General features: G+C 33.2%; 1 protein-coding gene across 1 annotated transcript; it reads right to left on the bottom strand.

Moving 5' to 3' along the window:
- Nucleotides 1-15: 15 nt before the first annotated feature.
- LOC130974544 (uncharacterized) lies at nt 16-9,240 on the bottom strand. Its single transcript, XM_057899419.1, has 3 exons — nt 9,153-9,240; nt 376-469; nt 16-181 (listed from the first exon to the last, which is right to left on the bottom strand). The coding sequence occupies exons 1-3, from the start codon at nt 9,238-9,240 to the stop codon at nt 16-18; spliced, it is 348 nt and encodes a 115-aa protein (XP_057755402.1).
- Between the last annotated feature and the right edge of the window lie 13,947 nt (nt 9,241-23,187).

Raw genomic sequence — 23,187 nt, 5'->3', positions numbered from 1 at the left:
ATTTTCAGCTCCATTCTAATGATCAAGACGTTCAGCTGCTCGGTTAGTAGTAGCTACTGATTCACGTACAGCAGCGGCCATAGCGTTTACGAATTCAAGAATAGGCGCTGCATCAGGGAAAGTTCCCTCACTTGTTCCTCCCAGTCGAGGGCATCCTCGCCTATTCGCAGCTATTTGAGTCCTATCAAATACCCAATAATTAATATTAAGGTGATCAATCTTAATATATCAAAATTAAGTATTAATATTACTACAATGGATGTTCACAGACCTTCATGCAGAATATATTACAAAAATATCCTAACTGCATGGTATAAAAGATTCAGAGTATGAAAGGAAGCATAGACAGTCCGTCCCAAGACTCAAAGGACAAACTGTTCTGATACCAACTTGTAACACCCCAACTTTTCACACGTCATGACCAATGCCAAATGTTCAGGTGTTACTCGTTGTGAGGGCCTACTTAGATCTAGACTCAAATTTGAAACAAATTTTAATAAAAGCCTTTATCGGTTTAATCGTGAATAAACTATTATTCGTGGATTAGCGTTAGTTGCTCGCAAGGTTAGTTTCTTTAAAGTTATGATGTAGGAAAACACAAAATAGTAGATATAACATATATATAAATATACAAATATACACATGAGCTAAGTTTAACGATACATGCCATCTATCAAAAGCCGAGTATCACCAAGTTATATGTACAGATACAAAAGAAGAAGTCAGTCCCAACCCTCACACGGGTTTCCTAAATTGGAACCAAACTACTAAGATGTCCTACCCCTCTAAAAGTACTACAAAAGTGAGGGGAAAGTAATACTAAGATCACCAAAAAGAGTAAAAAAGTCAGCTAGGTCGATCTCCGGAATGGTCTTCAGCTAGAGTGAATACGTACGACATGCCGGGGTCGAAACATGGGCGATATACCGAAATCCGAAACTCAACTGACCCGTCTACCGAACCCATCTGAGGAAGGGAAAAAAGAAAGGAAAGAAGGGGGAGAACCTAGAGTTCTCAGCAAGGAAAAAGGGGAACCTAGGGTCTTTGACTCTAAGTTGTCGTGAAACAGAAAAAGAACAAGCACAGAGACTCAAGGCACAAATATACATATAACAAGTAAATAGCATAAATAAGCAGGAAATAGCAGTGATTAATTCACAAGAAATACATATGCGCAAACAAGATGATGCATGCCAGTTCCTAGTGTCAGCCATGAGCTCATGCGTCGGTTGTCCACCCGCAACCCGACGTTACTCAGAGTGAACCCCGAATATGGTCCCTTTACTGTGTCAATTAAACACCTTGGCATCATGGTTACCCGTGTCAATTAGGCCTCATTATAATAACAGTTCAATGTGTATCACAGTAAAGAACAATGCTATCAATTAGGCGAACATTCCCGCATTAGCAATCTCAAGCTATCCATTAGGCGGGCACTTTCGCATTAGCAGTTCGGCACAAGACCCATTCAATATAATTCTCAACTTTTATTTCGTTCCTTATTCCTCATTCTTCTTTCTTCTCTTTATCTCTCAATATTATTGTTTTTAACTTTAACCCTTCCTAGGGCAACTTACCTCCCTTTTCATTTCCTTAAGCATGTTCAATCTAAAATCTTCTTGTATTGTAAATACTTATGCATGACCTATTTTTCTTGGTAAGGTAACTTTAGAGATCTTGATCTTCAATTTAAGTTAGGTTTTGCTGAATTTGGATTAGAATTGAATTTTTTACAAGATTTAGAATTCTGCTACTACATTTACAAAATTTTAAAAAAACAAACAGCAGCAGTATTTTTTATAAGTTCCACAATAATTCCAATTCTAATCCGTTGCTTCTAAATTTTGGTGGAATTACAGTTAACACTCCCAAGTTAAAAAATTCATAAATTTCAGGTTCATATCACTTCATTTGAATAATTAATTATCAATTGGAAGAGGTGCCCTATGTTTATGAATTAGTTCAGAATTTGTAGCAAACAACCCATCTTCCAAAAGACTTATCTAAGTCTACAAAATAGATATGAACTTGAAACTTATTCTCACTTAAAATAGACTGATAAATATTTAAAACAATTTTTGGAGAAACTCAAAATTTTTTTTAAATAAAAAGTTATAGCGTCTGAAAGTCGGTATTGTAAAACCAAAAAACTAGAAAATTATGCAGCAACTATTAAACTTCAAAAATTCATATCTTCCAAATCACTTGGCCAAATTTTCTGAAATTTTATGGAATATTTAAAACATACTATAGTCTTACAGAAAAATATATTCATCTAAAATTTATGTCTAGACTGCTCCCAGAAAATCGTTCATTCTGCTGCCAATTATAAAGATTTTGCAGAAATTCTGGAAAATGTATTTCCAACAACCTCATATACCAAATCTCATGTTCAAGCCTAGAATTCATCTAAAATCATACTTTTACCTTTCTTTTGACTAACTAAAGTTGCTAGCATGGTCAACATAGCTCTAAGAAGTTACACTCATTAATTTACCCCTTTTTACAAACACACATTCATAACCCAAATTCACTTTTCTGCATTTTTGTCAAACATACAATTCATATAACCTAACCATCATTCAAACACATACTAGAGCCTCATTTATCATCAATCAAGCATATAATATTTTATCTACTCTCATCACAGGTACAGATACAAAAATAGTTGTCTAATTGTCCTAAGCCTTACTTGGTGATGTCGAAAATTGATATGTCTTGCTCCTAAGCTCACTTTCTTAGCTACAAGACCTCCTTAAACTAGGTGGTTTGCTGGTTCAGAGAGGTTTGATAAAATGCCATTGAGCTACACAAATTGAAAGAAAAGACAAGGTTGGGTTGTTGGGTAATGGTGAAAACCGAATTGAATAGAGGGGAAGGAATCGAAGCTAGCTCACCTAGTGAAGAGTTTCAAAACAGCAAGGGTTGATAGAGAAAGGTGAGAGCTACCTTGTTTCAAGCTCCTAGAAAAGTCGAAAGGGTTGGAGATGGTTGCATGCAAACTGTGCTCTCTGTTGGGGTTGCTTTCGATCTTCTCTCCTTCTCCCTTCTTTGAATCAGGTTACTTGTGTTGTGAGAAATTGAATAAGGGAAGGATGGGATAGGTGTAAGCTGATATATATGTTTTGTAGCTCTTGTAGGAGGATAGAGTAACACCTGTATTCAGCACTAATGACTAAGCATACACTAACTAATTAACTAAGTGGTGTAACTATGGTTTGAGGGTGATGTCCATGGGAATTGAAAGAAGGAAATGGTAGGTTTCTTTTATTTTTATTCTTAGCCATGGTTAACATTGATGGGTTGAAATGAACTAATGATTTAATTTAGGGTTAATTTATGATTTTATACAAGGATAGTTAAAACCTTAATTTGGCTTAACATATAGCAAGGAGATTTTGGTTTGACAATAAAAATTGTGATCATGTATTAATCGATTGACGATGTATTTAGGGTTGTTTCTTTACTAATTTATCACTTAATGAATTTAATAAATTTACAAGATGTGACTAGTCTTAAAATAAAAAATTAACTATAGCCGTGATTAATTAATTAACCAAAACTTATTGTTTGGAAAAGTTAAAAAATTTTATCGCCACGGATTATAGTTTTAACTTACTACTTATGTCGCATATATGTTTAAACCTAGGTGTGTCGGCAAACGTCATGAGGAATAAGAAATCTCAGGCCTTATGGGATAGAGTGGTTATTGTACATAGTTATTCAATTACTTTTTAATCACATCTAAGTAAATTACACTTAATCACATTACTTTCATTCTAAATAAATTTATTTTTTATAATTTTACTTTTAAAAATTTTTACTCTTAAACATTAAAGAATTTCGATACATTAGAGACAAAAGGTATAATTTATACTTTATTGTATATGTATAATTTTTTTTCTTTTTCGCAAGTTTATGTACTAGTCATTCTACAAACATTTCAAATTGGGTAAAAATCTAAGAGTATAAATGTAAAATTATAAAAAAATAAATTTATTTAGAATAAAAGTAATGTGATTAAGTTTAATTTACTTAGATGTGGTTAAGAAATAATGAATAATTATGTACCGTAAAAAATTGATATTATTGAAGGATAAAATTAAAATTTATTTTTATGTATCGTTTTTGTCCCCAACGTTTTCGTCCTATTTAAGTCCCTAACGTTTTAAAATCGTCTCAATTTCGTCTCGCCGTCAATACTATTAACAGATCCCTAATAACAAGACAACATTGAGACAATTTTAAAACGTTAAGAATTTAAATAAGACGATTTAAATGTTAGGGACAATTTTGTGACTTACTCTAAACGTTAAAGACAAAAATAATATTTTATTCTAAATTAAAACTTTTTAAACCAATACTTGTAGGACATCTTTTACATCTAAATACTAAGCTTTCCTTAGTTAAAAGAATTTCTAAAATTAACGCAGCTCTTTTAATATTTGAAAATATTTTTAATTTTAAGAATATAAAAAATTATGATTTTAATTTTAGTAACACATAAAAATTATATAACCATCGTCCACGTAATAATAGTCATGTGATATGTAAATTGTAATCGTCATTAAGTAGCTACTAATAATTTTTTTTAATTTAATTTTCTCTCTCTCTACAAATCTATCAGGTTTTATGTTGGACCATATGATTCATGGCTCAGCCGAAAGTGGGGATATCCTCAAACAATACAATGGGCTAGAAGCCCATGTTTTGATTCATACATTGTACGGTCTTCTTACCTAGCAATTTGCTTAAGCGTTGACCAAAAAGAAAAAAGAGAAAAGGACAAATAAGTCCTGACCTTTTGTCCCGCCAATATTTTTGTTCTTGATCATTAAAAAATACTTTTAAATTTCTGATCTTCATAAAATTTGAACGGATCAGTCCCTCCGTCCAAATGCCTCCGTCAAGAACTGATCCGTCCAAAATATTCCGTCAGGGACTGATCCGTCCAAATTTTGTGAAGGTCAGGAACTTAAAAGTATTTTTCAATAATCAAGGACAAAAATATCTACAGAATAAAAGATTAAAGACCTATTTATCTTTTTTTCAAAAAAAAAAGCAATTTGCTTAAGCAAAAATCTTCAGGTTTATAATATCTACTATTGAAATTTTTTGATAACTTTATAATTAACATATTTAACAATTAGATACTACTTGAGGGAAAAATCCGGTGTATATGAATTATTCTTTTTTTGAAAGAAGAGATTTTAATTCAACAAACTTGGCCTAAAATATTGAAAGAGGCTAGATTACAAATTTGTAATGGAGTCTCTTTCAATCACACTAAATATAGTTTGGTAAGAGTTAATTTGACTAATGTATGTGAAAAGTTTGATAATAAATAGCTTAGTTATAATACATATATCCGGTGGCGGAGCTTGAAACGAAATTTTGAGAAGGGTCAGATAGAAGATAATTGTCAAGATGTTTTTGATATGAATCTCATTTAAAATAAGCTCGTCTAACCTCATCTCTCTGATTTGGGTAATATTGCCAAATTTGAAACCATTTTTCAGGGTATCGTTCTAAAGAATTAAGGTCAAACTCATCAGATGTAACTCTTTAAACTTTTAAAGATTGTATCTTACTTTTTTCGTGATTCATTAAAGTAGAAGAACTATCTACAAATGTTGATATTATAAAAGTTATATGTTTTTCTTTTTGAATATTAGCCTTCCTCTTAAAAAATGCATCATCAACTCTTTGATTTTTTATGACTATTTTATATAAAAATTTGAATATATATCCAGTAAAATATGTAAAAAAGAAATTAGAATGACAAATATTAAAATTTATAATATTCATTGAAATTTTTTATCAATTTATACACATACAATAATATCAATACTTATTGAATATTCTAATATTTTTTATCATATAAAAAATTAAATTAAATAAACGGTAAAATATAAAATAATATTAAATTACATAAATAAAAAATACATAATTTTTTATATTTGAACTCAAAGGTAAAGGGAGTGTTGCTTATTGAATAGAGAGTTGCGAAATGCGAATACACTCAATTCATTCCAAATCCAATATATTTTAAATGTTTAAAACTAAAAATTATTGTGCAATAAAAGCAAGAGATAAAGATTAAATTTTAGTATTTTAAGTCATAATAAAATATTTGAGCCAACTGAACTATTTTTTATTTTTTAAAAGAATATTACTAATTTTTTTAATAAAAATTTAGGGGAGTCATGGCCACCTCTTGTCTGAACTAAGCTCTGCCACTGCATACATCTATGAAGGAGTTAAGAGAAATAATAACGAACTAAACACGCTAGTGGGAAAAATAATAAAAAGAAGTTACATGCATATTTTTAATAAAGGAAAAGAATAAGTATATATTTATATATAGGTTGTGTATCTTCTACCCGCAGCTGTAGTGGCCAGGGGTGGTTACTGGCTACCAGCTGAACCAACTAATAAATAAGGTAGTATTTAAAAGAGAAACAGAGACCGCAAAATTGAGATAGAGAAATAGAGACTGAAATAAATTTTAGTATTGTGTTTGGTGTAAAATAGAAAATAGAGACTGAAATAAAAATAAAATTCTAATTTAATTTATACAAAAGATAAAATTAGAATTAATTAATTAAAATAAAGGTAATTTAGGTATAAAATGTTATTAAAATTTTAATCTCTGTTTTCAAAAATTTCAATCCTATGTATCTCCACTTTTGAAGGTACTGAAATATTAAAATTTTAAGAATAAAGACTGAAATTTTAATATCAATCTCTAAACTAATAAACATAATATTAAATTCTAGTCTCACAATCTCCATCCCAATATCTTAAAATAAACACTACCTAAAGAATACGAGTAGCTTTGGTTGGGGTCATTAAATTTTCATTTGAGATAAGTATGATTATTTATCTAATGACCACAAAACCACAAAACCTTAAGTATACCTCATCATTCATCCATTATGTACTAACATTTGTTTGTTTTTTCATGTTTTCTAACCAAAAAAAAAAAAATTATTCCATTATGACCTTCGAAGTATTTACCTTAACTTTAGTTTATTTATGGTGATTAACAACACCTAATTAAAATGTAAAAAAAAAACTCCATAGTATTTAAGTGTCAACAAATAATTGGAGGACTCCTTATATATATTGCTACGTCATTTTAAACGATTGCACTCTTTATCCAAAATAAAGATTGTGATCATATAATTATAATAAGGAAAATTTAGAGTTAGCTTGGGTAAATAATAATGGGCTGCAAAGTGCGAATACACACACACACACATATATATATATATATATATATATATATATATATATATATATATATATATATAGGGGTACAGTAGGGTTGTATAGGGACGGATTTATGTTGAAGGGAGTGGGGCAAGTGCCCCCAGTAGAATTTAAAAATTTGTTAATTAATACATAGTAAAAAAATTATTTGCCCCCATTATATAATCAAATTTGACCCATAAATTTCACTCATTAACATCAATGATAAAAAAAATAAATAACAATTCAAAATTCAAATGAATTTGTTACAATAACATTTAAAAAAAAAAGAGTAAAATAATTATAGATTTGTTATTTTATAATTGTGACTAATAAATAAATTTAAAATTTGAAAAATATGTTTGTATACTCAGTGAATAGTACTGTTATGCTGTGTATATATATTATATATATTTGATTATTTTTTAAAATAGAGGTAACTACTAATTTGATATCTAAAAGATTTAGACGCAGACAAAATAATCGTTAAATAATTTGAAAATTGTGATAAAAATAACTAACAAATATTATATTTATTAAAAGTGACAAAAAAATATTTTAATATTTAACAAATGATATATCATTTAATCTAAATATTTGATAGTCAATAGAATTCAGCCTAATATTTTATTATATTTGATTATAAATATAAAATTATTCTGTTAAATTTATTTCAAATTAAATAAATTATCTTATTAAACTAATTTTAATATTAAATTAAAAATGACTAATAAAAATATTAATTTTATATTAATTATTAAATAAAAATGGTTAAATAATAATAATAATAATAATAATAATAATAATAATAATAATAATAATAATAATAATATAAGATCAAAATAATACTGTTTATTCATTAATTTTTTTTAAGTTAACTTTAATTTTTTCTGGATAACATCAGTTGAAAAAAATTTAAATATGAATATTATAAAGAATCGATTTTGTAATCGTATGAGAGATAATTTTAAATGATTATTTAACGACATATAAAAAGAAAGACATTTGATTGTATTGACAATGAAAAAATTATTTAATCTTTTTAAAATATAAAACCTAAAAAATGAAATTTTAAATTATATTATTATTTAAATTAGGGTTAAGTATGATTTTGGTCCCTAACGTAGGGGCCAAAATCGATTTCGTCCCTCGGCTTTTTTTCGCTTCAAAAAGGTCCCTGAGGTTCCGGTTTGTTTTAAAATCGTCCTTTTTACCAATTATATTTTTTTATTACCAAATTACCCTTTATTAAAAAAATTATAAAATAAAATAAAATAAAATAAACAAAAAAAAGAAAAAAAGAAAGAAAGAAAGGGGGATAGGATACAGAAGGGGGGAGGGGGGAGAAAGAAAGAAAAAGAGGGGGGGGGGGGGCGAGAAAGGTGGGGGGGGGGGGGGAGGGTGGAGGGGGAGAGAAGAAGGACGTCATGCCGCCGCACCGCCGCCGCACCGCCGCTCGCCAACCCCACCGCCGCACCGCCGACCCCCCTTCTTCTTCTTCTTCTTCTTCTTCTTCTTCTTCTTCTTCTTCCCGCCGCCCGCCGACTCCACCGCCGACCCCACTGCCACTTCTTCTTCTTCTTCTTCCCCACCGCCGCACCGCCGCCCGCTGTCCGCCTCTTCTTCTTCTTCCCGCCGACACCACCGCCGAGCCGTTGTCCGCCGCTCGCCGCTTCTTCTTCTTCTTCTTCTTGTTGATTCTGGGTTCTTGATGATGATGATTTTCTGATTCTGAGTATATTGTTGTTTGATTTTTCTAGATTTTTGAATTCTGGATTTTGATGAGGATGACAATAATGATGTTGATTTTCTGATGTTTTGGTTTTTCTGATTTTCTGATGTTGATTTTTCTGGATTTTCTGATGTTTTGGTGTGATGGATGCTGGTGATGGAGTGACAGGATGATGGTGATGATGGTGGTGGTGGTGGTGTTGTTCTGATTCTGAGTTCTGGTGGTGGTGGTGGTGGTGGTGGTGGTGGTTGCATAATTTTGGAGAAGAAGGGAGAATTTTGGGGAAGAAGGGATAGGGGCATTTTGGTCCGAAGGACGATTTTAAAACAAACCGGAACCTCAGGGACCTTTTTGAAGCGAAAAAAAGCCGAGGGAAGAAATCGATTTTTGGCCCCTACGTTAGGGACCAAAATCATACTTAACCCTTTAAATTATTATTTTAATATTTTAATTTATTGATTAGATAATTTAAAGACTACTTATATTTTATAATAACAAAGTATAATTATAAAAATTATTATCATATTATGTATATTTTGCCCCCACTCACAAAATTTTCTGGATCCGTCACTCTTGTATATACAAAATGAGACACATTTTTATTGCATCCCAAGCTGTTTGGTGAAAATTCAATACAACTAGATTTCAACCCTAATTAATATTCAAAACCTCCTATAGTCTTTCAGCACAACTTGGTATTTATTCTTAGTTCTTATGTTAGCCTTCTATTGAATACCTTTTTTTTTTCATTTTATTTTTAAAGAGATTTCTCATTAATTATATATGGGAATGAATAAATATTATTATATCTCCATCTTCATATAATATCACTTTTACATACATGTCATCATACTATTTTTTTTTTAATTTAAATTAACAAAAAAAATTAAATAATTATATATATACTGAGAAATGTTCAATCTTCTACCGAAGACAAACCGTTATTCAATTATATCATCATTGGTTATTTTACGAAAGAAATCAAAAGAAAAGAAATGTCGTTTGATTTGGTCAAAAAGATCGCTTGATCGCAAAAATTCTCTTAAAAATTTTTCTTTTGAAATCGTGATGAGTGACGTGTGGCCGTAGTTTCGGTCAACCGTTGACTAATACAAATAGATTTTAATCATTTTATATTATGTTCTGCTGCTGCTTTCTTCTAATAACAACCATATTATTAGTTTAATTATTGAAACTACATACTTATTATAATCTTGTGCTAACGATGATTGATTATTGACGTTTGTTATCTCATCTATTAATGGTGGTTCATATTCGCTCCCTCTTATTTTATTAGTTTACATTAGTGTGTCTCCCACGCGAAAGTGCGGGTTGTTTTCGTAAATTTATTTTATGGTTTAATTTTGTAATCTATGAATAAAAAAAATTTATAAAGTTATTTTACATATTATATGAAATGAGAGATTATTTTTTTTATTATTATACGAAAATATTATTTGTATATTAAAATTAGTTATTAAAATTAGCTACTAATATATTTATATATAAATACATGTATATTTTAATTTATTTTCAATATGTATTTATATTCTAACATGTATTTTATACTGATGATTGACTTTAATGATTAATTTTGGTATACACGTAACATAATCGATATATTTAATCATATTCAAAGAGTAAATATTTAAAAATTAGACTCATTTTTAGAGCATATTTTAACTAATAAAAAAATTAAATACATAAATAAATTTGTTGTTATATAAAAATAAAATCAACTATTGAGATGATTCCTTCTATATATTAATAGATTATATTCATCTAATATTTAAATTATCTCTTTTATTTATATAATTATCCCAACTTAATATTTAGTACATATTTAAATTACTTGTTTCTATTTCATTAGACATGATTCTTTTTGTGATGAATGACAATATAGAGTATAGAAAATATTTAAATAGTAATTTTTTTAAAAAAAATGTTACTTAAAGAAAATATTTTAATATCGTAACACCTAACGAGCTCTTCTTCATCTATGATGTATTTGTGTATAACCCAATTACAATACAACAAGAACGAAGATTAGCAGCAGTTAAAATGTCGATTTGCGGCGGTTTGTGGTGGTTTTAAACCGCCGCTAAACATAACACCAGCAACAATACAAGGGGATAGAGATGACATTTTGCGACGATTTTCAGCGGCAGCAAATCAATTATTTTGCGTCGGTTGGTTTAGAGGCGGTTATTAACCGCTGCTATATCACCAAGAGAGATTTAACCAGCTTATTCGCGACGTATTTTAACCGTCGCTATTTGCTCAACGTGTTTATAAAGTTTTTATTTACGCGCACTTTTTTTTATAAATTCTAAAATTTTATTTTGATTATTTAATTAACTTGGGAGTATTTGTTAATTGTATGGAGTATTTTTTTTATTTTAAAAATCTTTTTGTTGCTCTTTAAAGTTTTATATTGCAGGCAAAAAACTCAAGAATATTTAACTGCAAAAAAACTAACATATTTATTGTAATATCAATAAAATATTTCAATAGTCATCCAAAAAAGTAAAGTATTTAGCTAATAATTAATGCTGCATAGTAACATAAACAAAACATATACTGAAAATTAAACTATCACATATATCCTAATTTCTATTTCCCACCATGTCCATCCAAAGAATTCATCCGTGCAGCCATGTCTGGTGGCAGCTCCCGACTTTATTTTTGGACTACATCACTCAGCACACTCTCTAATACTTGTCTCTTCATTTTCTCTGCTGCTATTTCATCCTCCATTGCCTTCCTTTTTAATTTTTCTGTTGCTACTTCATCCTCTACCGCCTTCTTTCTCAATTTCTCGGCCGTCACTTCTGCCTGTAGTTCAAACAGTATCCTTTGAGCCTCTTCTATTTGAGCTCTATCCATTGGCGGCTGCGAACTTGAACGAAAGAGTTGACTTGGTGTCAGCCCAAAACCTATGCCACGCACTCTACCCGAGCGCTCTTTACCGAGAGCTTGGGCAAGGAAATCATTTTCAGACAATATTCTCGTAGTTTTATCTAGCTGCTCAATCTCAGATATTTTTTTCTGCAGACGTAAATAAAAATACACAATCATACTAGGAATATAGCATACTCAAGACATTTTAATAATTAAAAATAACATGTACCATAATAATTGATTAAGTGTACTTACACCAATCCTCTGCGCTTCTTCGTGTATGTAAGTGTCATCACGTCGTTTGTACTTTAGGATCCATACTTCTCTCCTACCATCTCTCCTCTCTTATTTTTGTGACTGTGACAATACAGTTTATACCATAAGTTTCACCTATTTAATTTTCTCCAATAATTTTGTTTTCTTTTTTCCTATAAATAAACCCAAACTACATACCAACCAATTTATTTTACCTCAATCGGTTAACAGTCTAATGATTGCTCCATTTATTTTACAAGGATTGAGTAATTAATTATACCTAAATAGTAAATTTATTTTAATAGCTCCCGCATTTGTTTTTTGGAAATCAGCATCAGTTGTCAATTCCTTATAAATCAAAACTAAAGATTGATTTGCTTAAAAATATAGAGGATTATCCGAGACAATGATAGACATCTATACTTGATTAAAAATTTATATTACCTCATCTTTTCTTGCCCTAGCCAAGCTTTTAAAATCGTCAGTGTGCGTGTAAAACTGCTTCTTTTGATTCAGCGCGTTTTGCTTGTACTTTGCCTATTTATGTTATCAACAGTGACATTGGTTAGACACAAAATGAATACATACGAGTGTACCATAAATAGTTAAATGTTCTTATATTTCTCTTTTACTTTGGTGTATTACTTATATATACATTCTTTTTCTCTTTCTTTGAAAAGTAATGTATATAACTCCAAAAAAGCTTGAATGCAATAAAGTAATCTCTAAGACTGAAAATTAGTTGGTATTATATGCGTTTATATGGATCCTAGGTGGATTAAGGACAATGGCTACTTAAAAAATGGGGTACCTTTGTGGCAGGATCATTACGATAATCAATGAACCACCTCCAATACTCTCTAGAAATTCCCTCCGAGCGGTTGTTAAGATTCTACTCAAGTGTCAAAGTTGATTTGTAATACGAGTCATACAGCCTCCCCCTTGTATACTTCCAGGACATCCCCATTTGTTGCAAAAATATTTTCTTGATTCTACCACCGCTATCTTACTGAAAGTGGAATATCTCCTGCGATGACAATGTCCAACTGTAAGTAATTGTAAGTTGAAAGGTTTTATATGATTAAACAATGCCGAAAGTCATTATCTTTATGCAATCATCATAAGCCCTGTCTTTGCCCTACAGCTTTGCCTAACTCTTCTCACAAATAGAAAATTTGTTGTAATTAGAACCTATCGCTCCTAGAATGCCACTCAACAGGTCACCTCCATCTCCGATTGCTTGCAGTTCCTCGTTGAACCTCAGTATGATCTTGCCTACCATTAAGAAAGCGCTCCATAGCCTCCCTCACACTCATTTTAGCGTGCTTGACTATTCATCAGAATCTATATAAAAAAAAATCTTATTTGTGTGTCTAATGTGCCCAACATGTAAGAAACATAACAATATCATTGGCTAATTAATTAAAAAGTCGTATGGTTCAACACTTGTTACCAATGAGATCAACATCCCAAAATTCAGTAGTCTTTCGTTCTTTGCGCTTTTCAGCATCAGAAACAGCAAACATCCTGTCAATGTGTTCGTCAAACGAATCTACCTCGTTTGCCTCCGGGTCTATGTCTTCATTGCACGGTTTCGTTACTTGTATACCGTTAGCGGTCCGTGGCTCAGGTCTTGGTTCGCTCCGGGGCGAACGAAAGGGTTGGAGAGGAGCCGTTGCGGAGACCCCACCATTACTGGGGGGCGGGGGATGAGCCAATCATCGTCAGCAGATGTTGAAGACGCAGTAGGTGCAACTGGAGGCTGCTGACGTGGTGGCTCCACTCTTGTGCCTTTCGTGTAGTGAGCTTTCTTTGGCATTTTAAAATCTTTGTATAAACACATGTAGTTTGCCAAAAAATATTAATTAATCTCAGACTAATATAATAATTTACAAGTGATATAATTAACGCAATTGGATAAAACAGTAAAGATTGGTTTACATTATTTGTTGAATTCGTATTATTTACTAGTATATAATTTTTGTAATATTGATTTCTCTCTTGTACAGGTGTGGTTACTACAGAAAGTGAAAAGTTAAAAGTAACATAAACGCATAAAGACAAATAAATATAGAATTGGATAATAAAAGTAACATACACTCACAAAGATGGAGCCTGGTGGCATATTTTTCACCGGTGATGGATCAGGGTCAAGTAAGAGTATGGAATTGGATAATAGACCCAACCATTTCCAGTCCAATAATAATAATCCCTTTTGGGTTTTAATATTATATGTCCAGTTTTGTTACATTTTGTTAAATCATACCCAAAATAAGTTAAAAAGAAAAATTACAAAATAAAAAACCTAATACACACTAAAATTATTTGTGTTAATTTTATAATATCTTTTAATATCTTTTAAATACATCTGAAAATAATGTGGGATGAAACGCAGTTTAATATGCATATTTGATTTATTTAATTGAATCTTGAGAGTCATTGGCTTGCCTAAAATTTAAGCTATAAATTTTTGCTATATTCGTTATATTTCAGTTGCTCATTTTTACAATTCAACCAGACATATGAATTAAGTGTATTTTGATTATCGTTTGCAAACAGAAGTTTGTATAAAATTAATTTTATAAAATTGATTTTGATAAAAGGTGAGTTAGTATTAATATATTTTATGTTTGGTAATTTTTATTCAAAATGGATTATAATAAACTAAATATTGTTTGGATTACATTATTCAAAATCACTTTTAAATGAAAAATTATAAAAAAAGACATAAATTTAAATAATTATTTTATATTATCTTATAATTTTATTTTAAATATTTAAATAAATTTTAACATTCTTTTTTCTCAATATTCTTTAGTACTCTAATAGGATTATAGAATCATAATTCAAAGTAAAAAAATATTCTATACAAAAAAAGAAATAACAATAACTGTAAAAGAACTCATATAAACAAAAAAAATAAAAATTTCATAAAAAATAATAATATGCATAAGAGAGTATTAGAAAAAAATATTATAAAAAAATAAACATATAAATAATGAAGGACATAATTGGTACATAGAACATAAATTTCAATTTAACATGGGAAGGTGAACGAAAAAACTAGAATTTGTAGCTTTTGATAAACGTGGGTTGAAGATAGAAATCACTTCTGTGTTTAGAGAATAACAATATTTTTAAACATGAAGATGAAGTGTTCAAGAAACTCAAACGCATTATTCTCTCCTCTAATGCAAATCCAAACACACCCTTAATAGAATTTGTTCCAACTATATGAATTGAACACCAGAAAAATACATTTGGCTTTGGAGGAACCATTTACTCATAACATCAAAAGTTGAATACTTAGCATTAATTCATCTGGAGCACTAAATTTAAATGTCACTCATTAATAACCTAAATTTACAAGTACCAGTAGTAATTGACGCATCATGCTAACTATGTATAGAAAATAACATTAGATATATGTACGATACTAATTACATAAATGGAACCTTTTTAAATCAAAAAATAATTCAATGAATCAGAGGCCATATTTTTTTATTTTTTTCCTAGTTATATTGAAAATATGAACTTGCAACCCCCCAAACTCATCAAATCTTAGTTGTGATTGTTCATACTCCTATATAATTTTTTTAACAGGATAAAGTGAATAAATTAAAAACGCCGGAAGGAATGCATGTGATTATATATGGTCAGCAATTCAAAAACGCAAGAAACTGAAGCAATACGAGGAGGATAAGGATTAACATGAAGATGGAAGTTGTTACCTCAACGAACACGATAAAAGTGTGAAAAAGAACTTGACTGACAACGGTGTGAAAGAGAACTTTTATTTTAGCAATTATGTATTATTTTTTAATAAATAGAACTTTTTCATTATGTAAAATACAGTCAAAAGAATATATATATTATTCGTGTTATTTCTTCAAGCAAAATTTTAATAATTTGCTAAATTATTATTTAGTGTCTTTATTTTATTAATAAACAAACAATATATGCAATTAAAAACTAATATGTTTGTCTATTAAATTGTTTTAATTACTTTGAATTCTAAAAATTCATTATCGATGCAAACATTTTTCAAACAATCAAAATGTCAAAATTTTTAATTATTATAACAAAAAATATTCTAAAACTTAAAATATTATACATCATCAAATTTACTTTCACGTATAAAACACCCAATTAATTTTTCTTTAAAAAATTCATTTGCCTATAAATTAGTAACAAAATACATTTTAGGACAATTTACGCAAACAAAACAATTGGAAAGAAAGCTTATGCAATTACTTTACAAATTATCATACGCATTTGCAACTTTTCAATTTGTATATAAACTGTACACCCTGTCGCAGATTCCATTAACTCGTAAACCGCTACATTCTGTTACGGTTTACGTTCAAAGGCTGAAACAACATAAACTGCTACACCCTGTAGTAGTTTATAAAGAGATAAGCTGCAAGCGTAATCTGCGAGACCTTGCAGCAGTTTATGAAGGGCGTGGCAACTTCGAAAATGCCTATATATACCCAACTATTTGTGTAATATGTCATTTTCATTGAAAACTTTAGAATGGAGAGTGAGGAGAGATTTTTAGTGTTTGTGCATTGCTTTGGAAAAATAAAAAAGAGTAACAGTCACAGTGTAAAGTTTACCGATAGAGAACCACCGAGTGTTTTTATCAGGTCATCTAATACACTGTTAGATCTGAAAACCAATATATTGCAGAAGTTGGGCGTGTGCGACATAAAGTCGGAGAAGAAGCTGTTCTACAATATTCCTATTGCGTTTGTGTGATTGTGTCAACCGGTGTGAAATATGAAACATTTGTTATGGGATCCGATGAAGATATGCAGGTGTTATTTCATTGTCGCCGGAGTTTTCCGGAAGTGAGGATACACGAATTGTTTGCGAAGTTGGAAGATGGCATCGATAGTTCTGGGGCATCGACGCCGAACCTCAATCGACTACGATGGATGGTACTTCTACCTTGATGCCTGTCGTTGCACCTGATTGTTTGTTAGCTAATCGTCCAGCTGGTGCAGTTGGGGTAGTTTTTTCAGCCCGTCCAAGTCCAGATGCTTGACGTGAGGGAAAAACCGAATTGGGTTGAAAATGCGATGCGAGAGGATGATTCGGATGATGAGCCTGTTGAAATTGGTGGGGACAGTGACGTTGAGATTCGGACAAACCCAGCAACAGGTCAGGTGCCGTTAGGTTCCGGCACTTAGAAGCCATCGGTCAACTACCGAACACAGTTCCAACCTTTGCGGGTCAAAGATTGCACGAGGAAAATGTTGTAGTTGAATTTCAAGTTGGCCAATCTTTCCAAAATAAGAAGGAAGATGTTTTGAGTGTAAAGGATTACAGCATTCGCCGTGGTGTCAAATACAGGTTGATGGAGTCGGATCATCTTAAGTATCATGGGAGGTGCAAGGAGTTTGGTAAAGGTTGCTCGTGGATGATTTGCATCAGCCTTCGGCAGCGAAAGAGTACTTGGAAGGTTTGACGGTACAACGGACCACACACATGCCTGGCTACATCGATATTCAGTGACCACCAACAGCTTGATTATCATGTGTGCGAAGATCTTTCCTCTGGTTCGAGTCGATGTGGTGGTATCGATAAATATGCTACAGGAAGCTACCGAAGCAATGTACGGGTTCAAGCCAAGTTACAGGAAGGCCTGGTTGGTCTACCATGGAGGGTGCGGTTGCCTTGTTGAAGACTTCTCCGGTTGGAGTCGGTGATCAAGTTGACGATTCCACCGTGTACTTTCATCATCTTTTTTGGACATTTCCTCCTCGTGTTGAAGCCTTCCGAGATTGCAAGCCTTTGGTCAGCATAGACGGTACTCATCTGTATGGCAAATATGGTGGGACGTTGCTCCTGGCCATCGCGTAAGACGGAAACTCCAACATCTTGCCAATTGCTTTTAGTCACGTTGAAGGGAAAAATGCGGAGTCGTGGTCTTTCTTCCTGACCAACCTGCGCCAACATGTGACTCCGCAAGAGGGGATACTAGTCATCTTGGATAGGCACAACTGCATCAAGACTGCACTTGAGGCACCTGATAATGGGTGGTTACCCCCTCATGCGTATTGAGCATTTTGCATTCGACATGTTGCAGCTAACTTCTCACTTAGTTTCAAGGGCATGGATGCAAAGCGTTTACTTGTGAATGTTGTTTATGCGAAGATGATGCGTGAGCATCTTATCTATCTTTTTCTAGTGAATTTGCATCTAATTTGTTGAGTTTAATTAAGAATTAATTATATTTTAACCACTATAGATGCTATTTTGAGTTTTGTGCAATTTTATTTATTTTAGGTAGCATTCGGAGGGATTTGATGAAGTTTCTGCAGAGAAAAAGAAGAAACCAAAGAGATGACCAGCGAAGACCGACGCGGACGCATGGCTCACGCGACCGCGCGGAATGGAGAAATCGCAATGACGCGATCGCGTGTGGTGCACGAAATTGCAATAACACTTTTGCAATCCCGCACAACTAACCAGCAAGTGCACTGGGTCGTCCAAGTAATACCTTGCGTGAGCAAGGGTCGATCCCACGGAGATTGTCGGCTTGAATCAAGCTATGGTTATCTTGTAAATCTTAGTCAGGATATCAGAAATTATCGGGATTGATTGTGAAAAGCAAAAGAACATGAAATGGTTACTTGTTTTGCAGTAATGGAGAATAGGTTGAGGTTTGGAGATGCTCCATCTTCTGAATCTCTGCTTTCCTACTGTCTTCTTCATCAAACACGCAAGTCTCCTTCCATGGCAAGCTGTGTGTAGGGTTTCACCGTTGTCAGTGGCTACCTCCCATCCTCTCATTGGAACGATTCCTAATGCCCTGTCACGGCACGGCATTCCATATGTCGGTTCTCAATCAGACCGGAGTAGAATCCAGTGATTCTTTTGGCGTCTGTCACTAACGCCCCGCCTTCAGGAGATTGAAGCACGTCACAGTCATTCAGTCATTGAATCCTACTCAGAATACCACAGACAAGGTTTAGACCTTCCGGATTCTCTTGAATGCCGCCATCAGTCTAGCTTATACCACGAAGATTCCGATAAAAGAATCCAAGAGATAACTACTTAATCTAAGGTAGAACAGAGGTGGTTGTCAGGCACATGTTCATAGTTGAGAATGATGATGATTGTCACTGATCATCACATTCATCCGGATTAAGAACAAGTATTATCTTAGAATGGAAGCAAGCATGATTGAATGAGAAACAGTAGTAATTGCATTAATCCATCAAGACACAGCAGAGCTCCTCACCCCCAACCATGGGGTTTAGAGACTCATGCTGTGGAAGAAAAGGTGTACAATGTCATAAGGTCGCATTCCGTACTGATTACCAAGTCAAAAGGTCCTATAAGTAGTAAACTAGTATCCTAAGGTTTACAGAAATGAGTAAATGACAGAAAAATCCACTTCCGGGCCCACTTGGTGTGTGCTTGGGCTGAGCATTGAAGCTTTATGTGTAGAGACGTTTTCTGGAGTTAAACGCCAGTTCTCATGCCAGTTTGGGCGTTTAACTCCAAGTTTTATGCCAGTTCCGGCGTTTAACGCTGGAATTTCTGAGGCCGGTTTGCTACGCAGGTTTGGGCCATCAAATCTTGGGCAAAGTATGGACTATTATATATTGCTGGAAAGCCCTGGATGTCTACTTTCCAACGCCGTTGAGAGCGCGCCAATTGGGCTTCTGTAGCTCCAGAAAATCCGCTTCGAGTGCAGGGAGGTCAGAATCCAACAGCATCTGCAGTCCTTTTCAGTCTCTGGATCAGATTTTTGCTCAGAACCTTCAATTTCAGTCAGAAAATACCTGAAATCACAGAAAAACGCACAAACTCATAGTAAAGTCCAGAAAAGTGAATTTTAATTAAAAACTAATAAAAATATACTAAAAACTAACTAAAAGATACTAAAAACATACTAAAAACAATGCCAAAAAGTGTACAAATTATCCGCTCATCACAACACCAAACTTAAATTGTTGCTTGTCCCCAAGCAACTGAAAATCAAAATAGGATAAAAAGAAGAGAATATACTATAGATTCCAAAATATCAAAGAAACATAGTTCCAATTAGATGAGCGGGACTAGTAGCTTTTTGCCTCCGAACAGTTTTGGCATCTCACTCTATCCTTTGAAGTTCAGAATGATTGGCATCTATGAGAACTCAGAACTCAGATAATGTTAATGATTCTCTTAGTAAAGTATGATGATTCTTGAACATAGCTATTTATTGAGTCTTGGCTGTGGCCCAAAGCACTCTGTCTTCCAGTATTACCACCGGATACATACATGCCACAGACACATAATTGGGTGAACCTTTTCAGATTGTGACTCAGCTTTGCTAAAGTCCCCAATTAGAGGTATCCAGGGTTCTTAAGCACACTCTTAATGCCTTGGATCACAACTCTTATTCCTTTCTCTTTTTTTTTCCGAAATTTTTTTTTTTTTTTTGTATTCACTGCTTTTTCTTGCTTCAAGAATCAATTTGATGATTTTTCAGATCCTCAATAACAGTTCTCTTTCTCCTCATTCTTTCAAGAGCCAACAAATTTAACATTCTTAAAAACAACAAATTCAAGAGACATATGCACTATTCAAGCATTCATTCAGAAAACAAAAAGTATTGTCACCACCTCAAACTAATTCAACTAGTTTCAGAGATAAATTTTGAAACCCTGTACTTCTTGTTCTTTTGTGATTAAAGCATTTTTCTTTTAAGAGAGGTGATGGATTCATAGGACATTCATAACTTTAAGGCATAACTTTAATTTTATTAATTATGAATTAAAAACAAGACTCAAAAATAGATATAGAATGAGACTAGAAAAACGAAAAATAAAAACAAAATAAAGGAAAATAAAAAAAACGAAAAACAGAGGCTCCTAATGATAGAGGTTTTCACAGAGTTAGGACTCAACAACCTTGATTTTGAGAAGTGGATGCTCCCTCAGCTTGAGAGGAGAGCTTTTGGCGTTTCAACTCTTGGAGTTCACGCCCCTGCTTCTCTTGTTCCTTCAGCAATTTGCAGAGCATGCAATTCTGATTCTGCTGTTCTTCCTTCAGTTGCTCCATAGTCTCTTGCAGCTTGTTAATAGATGCTTCTAGGCTGGACCAGTAGTCAATTCTTGGGAATTCAGGGAGGAATTCCTGCGCCCTCCTCTTGATGGAGTTGTCTTGCACTTGTCCTTCCATTGACTTCTTGGTGATTGGGTGTTCAATGGGTATGAACTCATCTACTCCCATCTTCACCCCAGCCTCTTTACAGAGCAAGAAAATCAAGCTTGGGTAAGCCAGTTTGGCCTCAGTGGAATTCTTATTTGCAATGGTGTAGATCTCACAAGCAATCACATGATGAACCTCCACTTCTTTTCCAAGCATAATGCAGTGAATCATCACTGCTCTCTTGATGGTGACCTCAGAACGGTTGCTAGTGGGCAATATGGAACGCCCAATAAAGTCTAGCCAACCTCTTGCAATTGGCTTGAGGTCTCCCCTCTTGAGTTGGTTTGGGACACCCTTTGAATTGGTTATCCACTTAGTCCCAGGGAGGCAGATGTCCTCTAGAACTTGATCCAAACCTTTATCTACTCTCACCATCCTCCTATTGAAGGAATCAGGATCATCTTGTAGTTGAGGTAGTTTGAAGATTTCTCTTATTTTGTCCAGATGGAAGTACATAACTTTCCCTCTGACCATGGTTCTGTGGGTATGGTAAGCGGTTCCAGTCATTCTTTGCTTATCTGTTAGCCACAGATTTGAGTAGAATTCCTGAACCATGTTCCTTCCAACCTTTGTCTCAGGATTGGTCAGAACTTCCCAACCTCTGTTTCGAATTTGCTCTTGGATCTCCGGATATTCATCTTCTTTCAGATCAAATTTTACTTCCGGGATCACTGACCTCAGACCCATTATTTTGTGATAATGGTCTTCATGTTCTTTGGTTAAGAACTTCTCTTCATTCCAAAGATTCTTTGGATTAGTCTCTTTCTTTCCTCTTGAGTTGGTTTGTTTTCCCTTGGGAGCCATGATCTTGATAGATCTTAGCTTAGTGATCACGGAAAAGCACACCAAACTTAGAGGTTTTGCTTGTCCTCAAGCAAAAAGAAAAGAAAGAGAAGAAGAGAGAGAGAGAGAGAGGAAATTCGAATGGTGTGAGGAAGGAGGGGTGAGGAACGTTCATTTATAGAGTGGGGGGAGGAGAATTTCGAAAACAAAAGAGAGATTTGAAAGGAAATTTGAAAAGATTTTGAAAAATTTGAGAAAAGGGTGAGTTTTTGAAGAAGATTTGAGATTATTTTGAAATAGATTTGAAGAATGGTTTTGATTTGTGAAGATTTGAAAGTGAATGATGAAAGGTTGAAGTGCATTTATGCAGAAGATTATGGGTAAAAAGAGGAAAGTTTGAAAAAATTTGAGTTGAAAACAAAAATGTGGTCCCCCCACCTTTCTGGCGTTAAACGCCCAGAATGGCACCCATTCTGGCGTTTAACGCCCACTTGGCACCCTTTTTGGGCGTTTAACGCCCAGCCAGGTACCCTGGCTGGCGTTAAACGCCAGAAAACCTTCCTCACTGGGCGTTTTTCTGAACGCCCAGTGATGCTGCACACCTGGCGTTAAACGCCCAGAATGGTACCCATTCTGGCGTTTAACGCCCAGAATGGTACCATTACTGGCGTTAAACGCCCAGAATGGTACCCATTCTGGCGTTTAACGCCCAAAATGCACCTTACTGGCGTTTTTTCGCTAGTAAGCTCATTTTCTCTGCTTTTTGAGCTGAATCCTTCTGTAACTCTGTGAATTCCTTCATTTTTTGATATTTGCCTCTGTAAGAACAAATCATACAACCTACTAATGACTGGGTTGCCTCCCAGTAAGCGCTTCTTTACTGTCTTTAGCTGGACTTTCACTGAGAATCACTCTAGTCTCAGTTTTGAGCACTCCTGCTCAAAGTTTCCTTCAAGATAATGTTTGATTCTCTGTCCATTAACAATGAACTTCTTATCAGAATCAATATCCTGAAGCTCAACATATCCATATGGTGACACTCCTGTAAT

The sequence above is a fragment of the Arachis stenosperma genome, chromosome 4 (assembly GCF_014773155.1).
Source record: "Arachis stenosperma cultivar V10309 chromosome 4, arast.V10309.gnm1.PFL2, whole genome shotgun sequence".
Classification (NCBI taxonomy): domain Eukaryota; kingdom Viridiplantae; phylum Streptophyta; class Magnoliopsida; order Fabales; family Fabaceae; genus Arachis; species Arachis stenosperma.
Note: the sequence above shows the minus strand (reverse complement) of the source record. Positions and strands in the feature narration are given on the sequence as shown.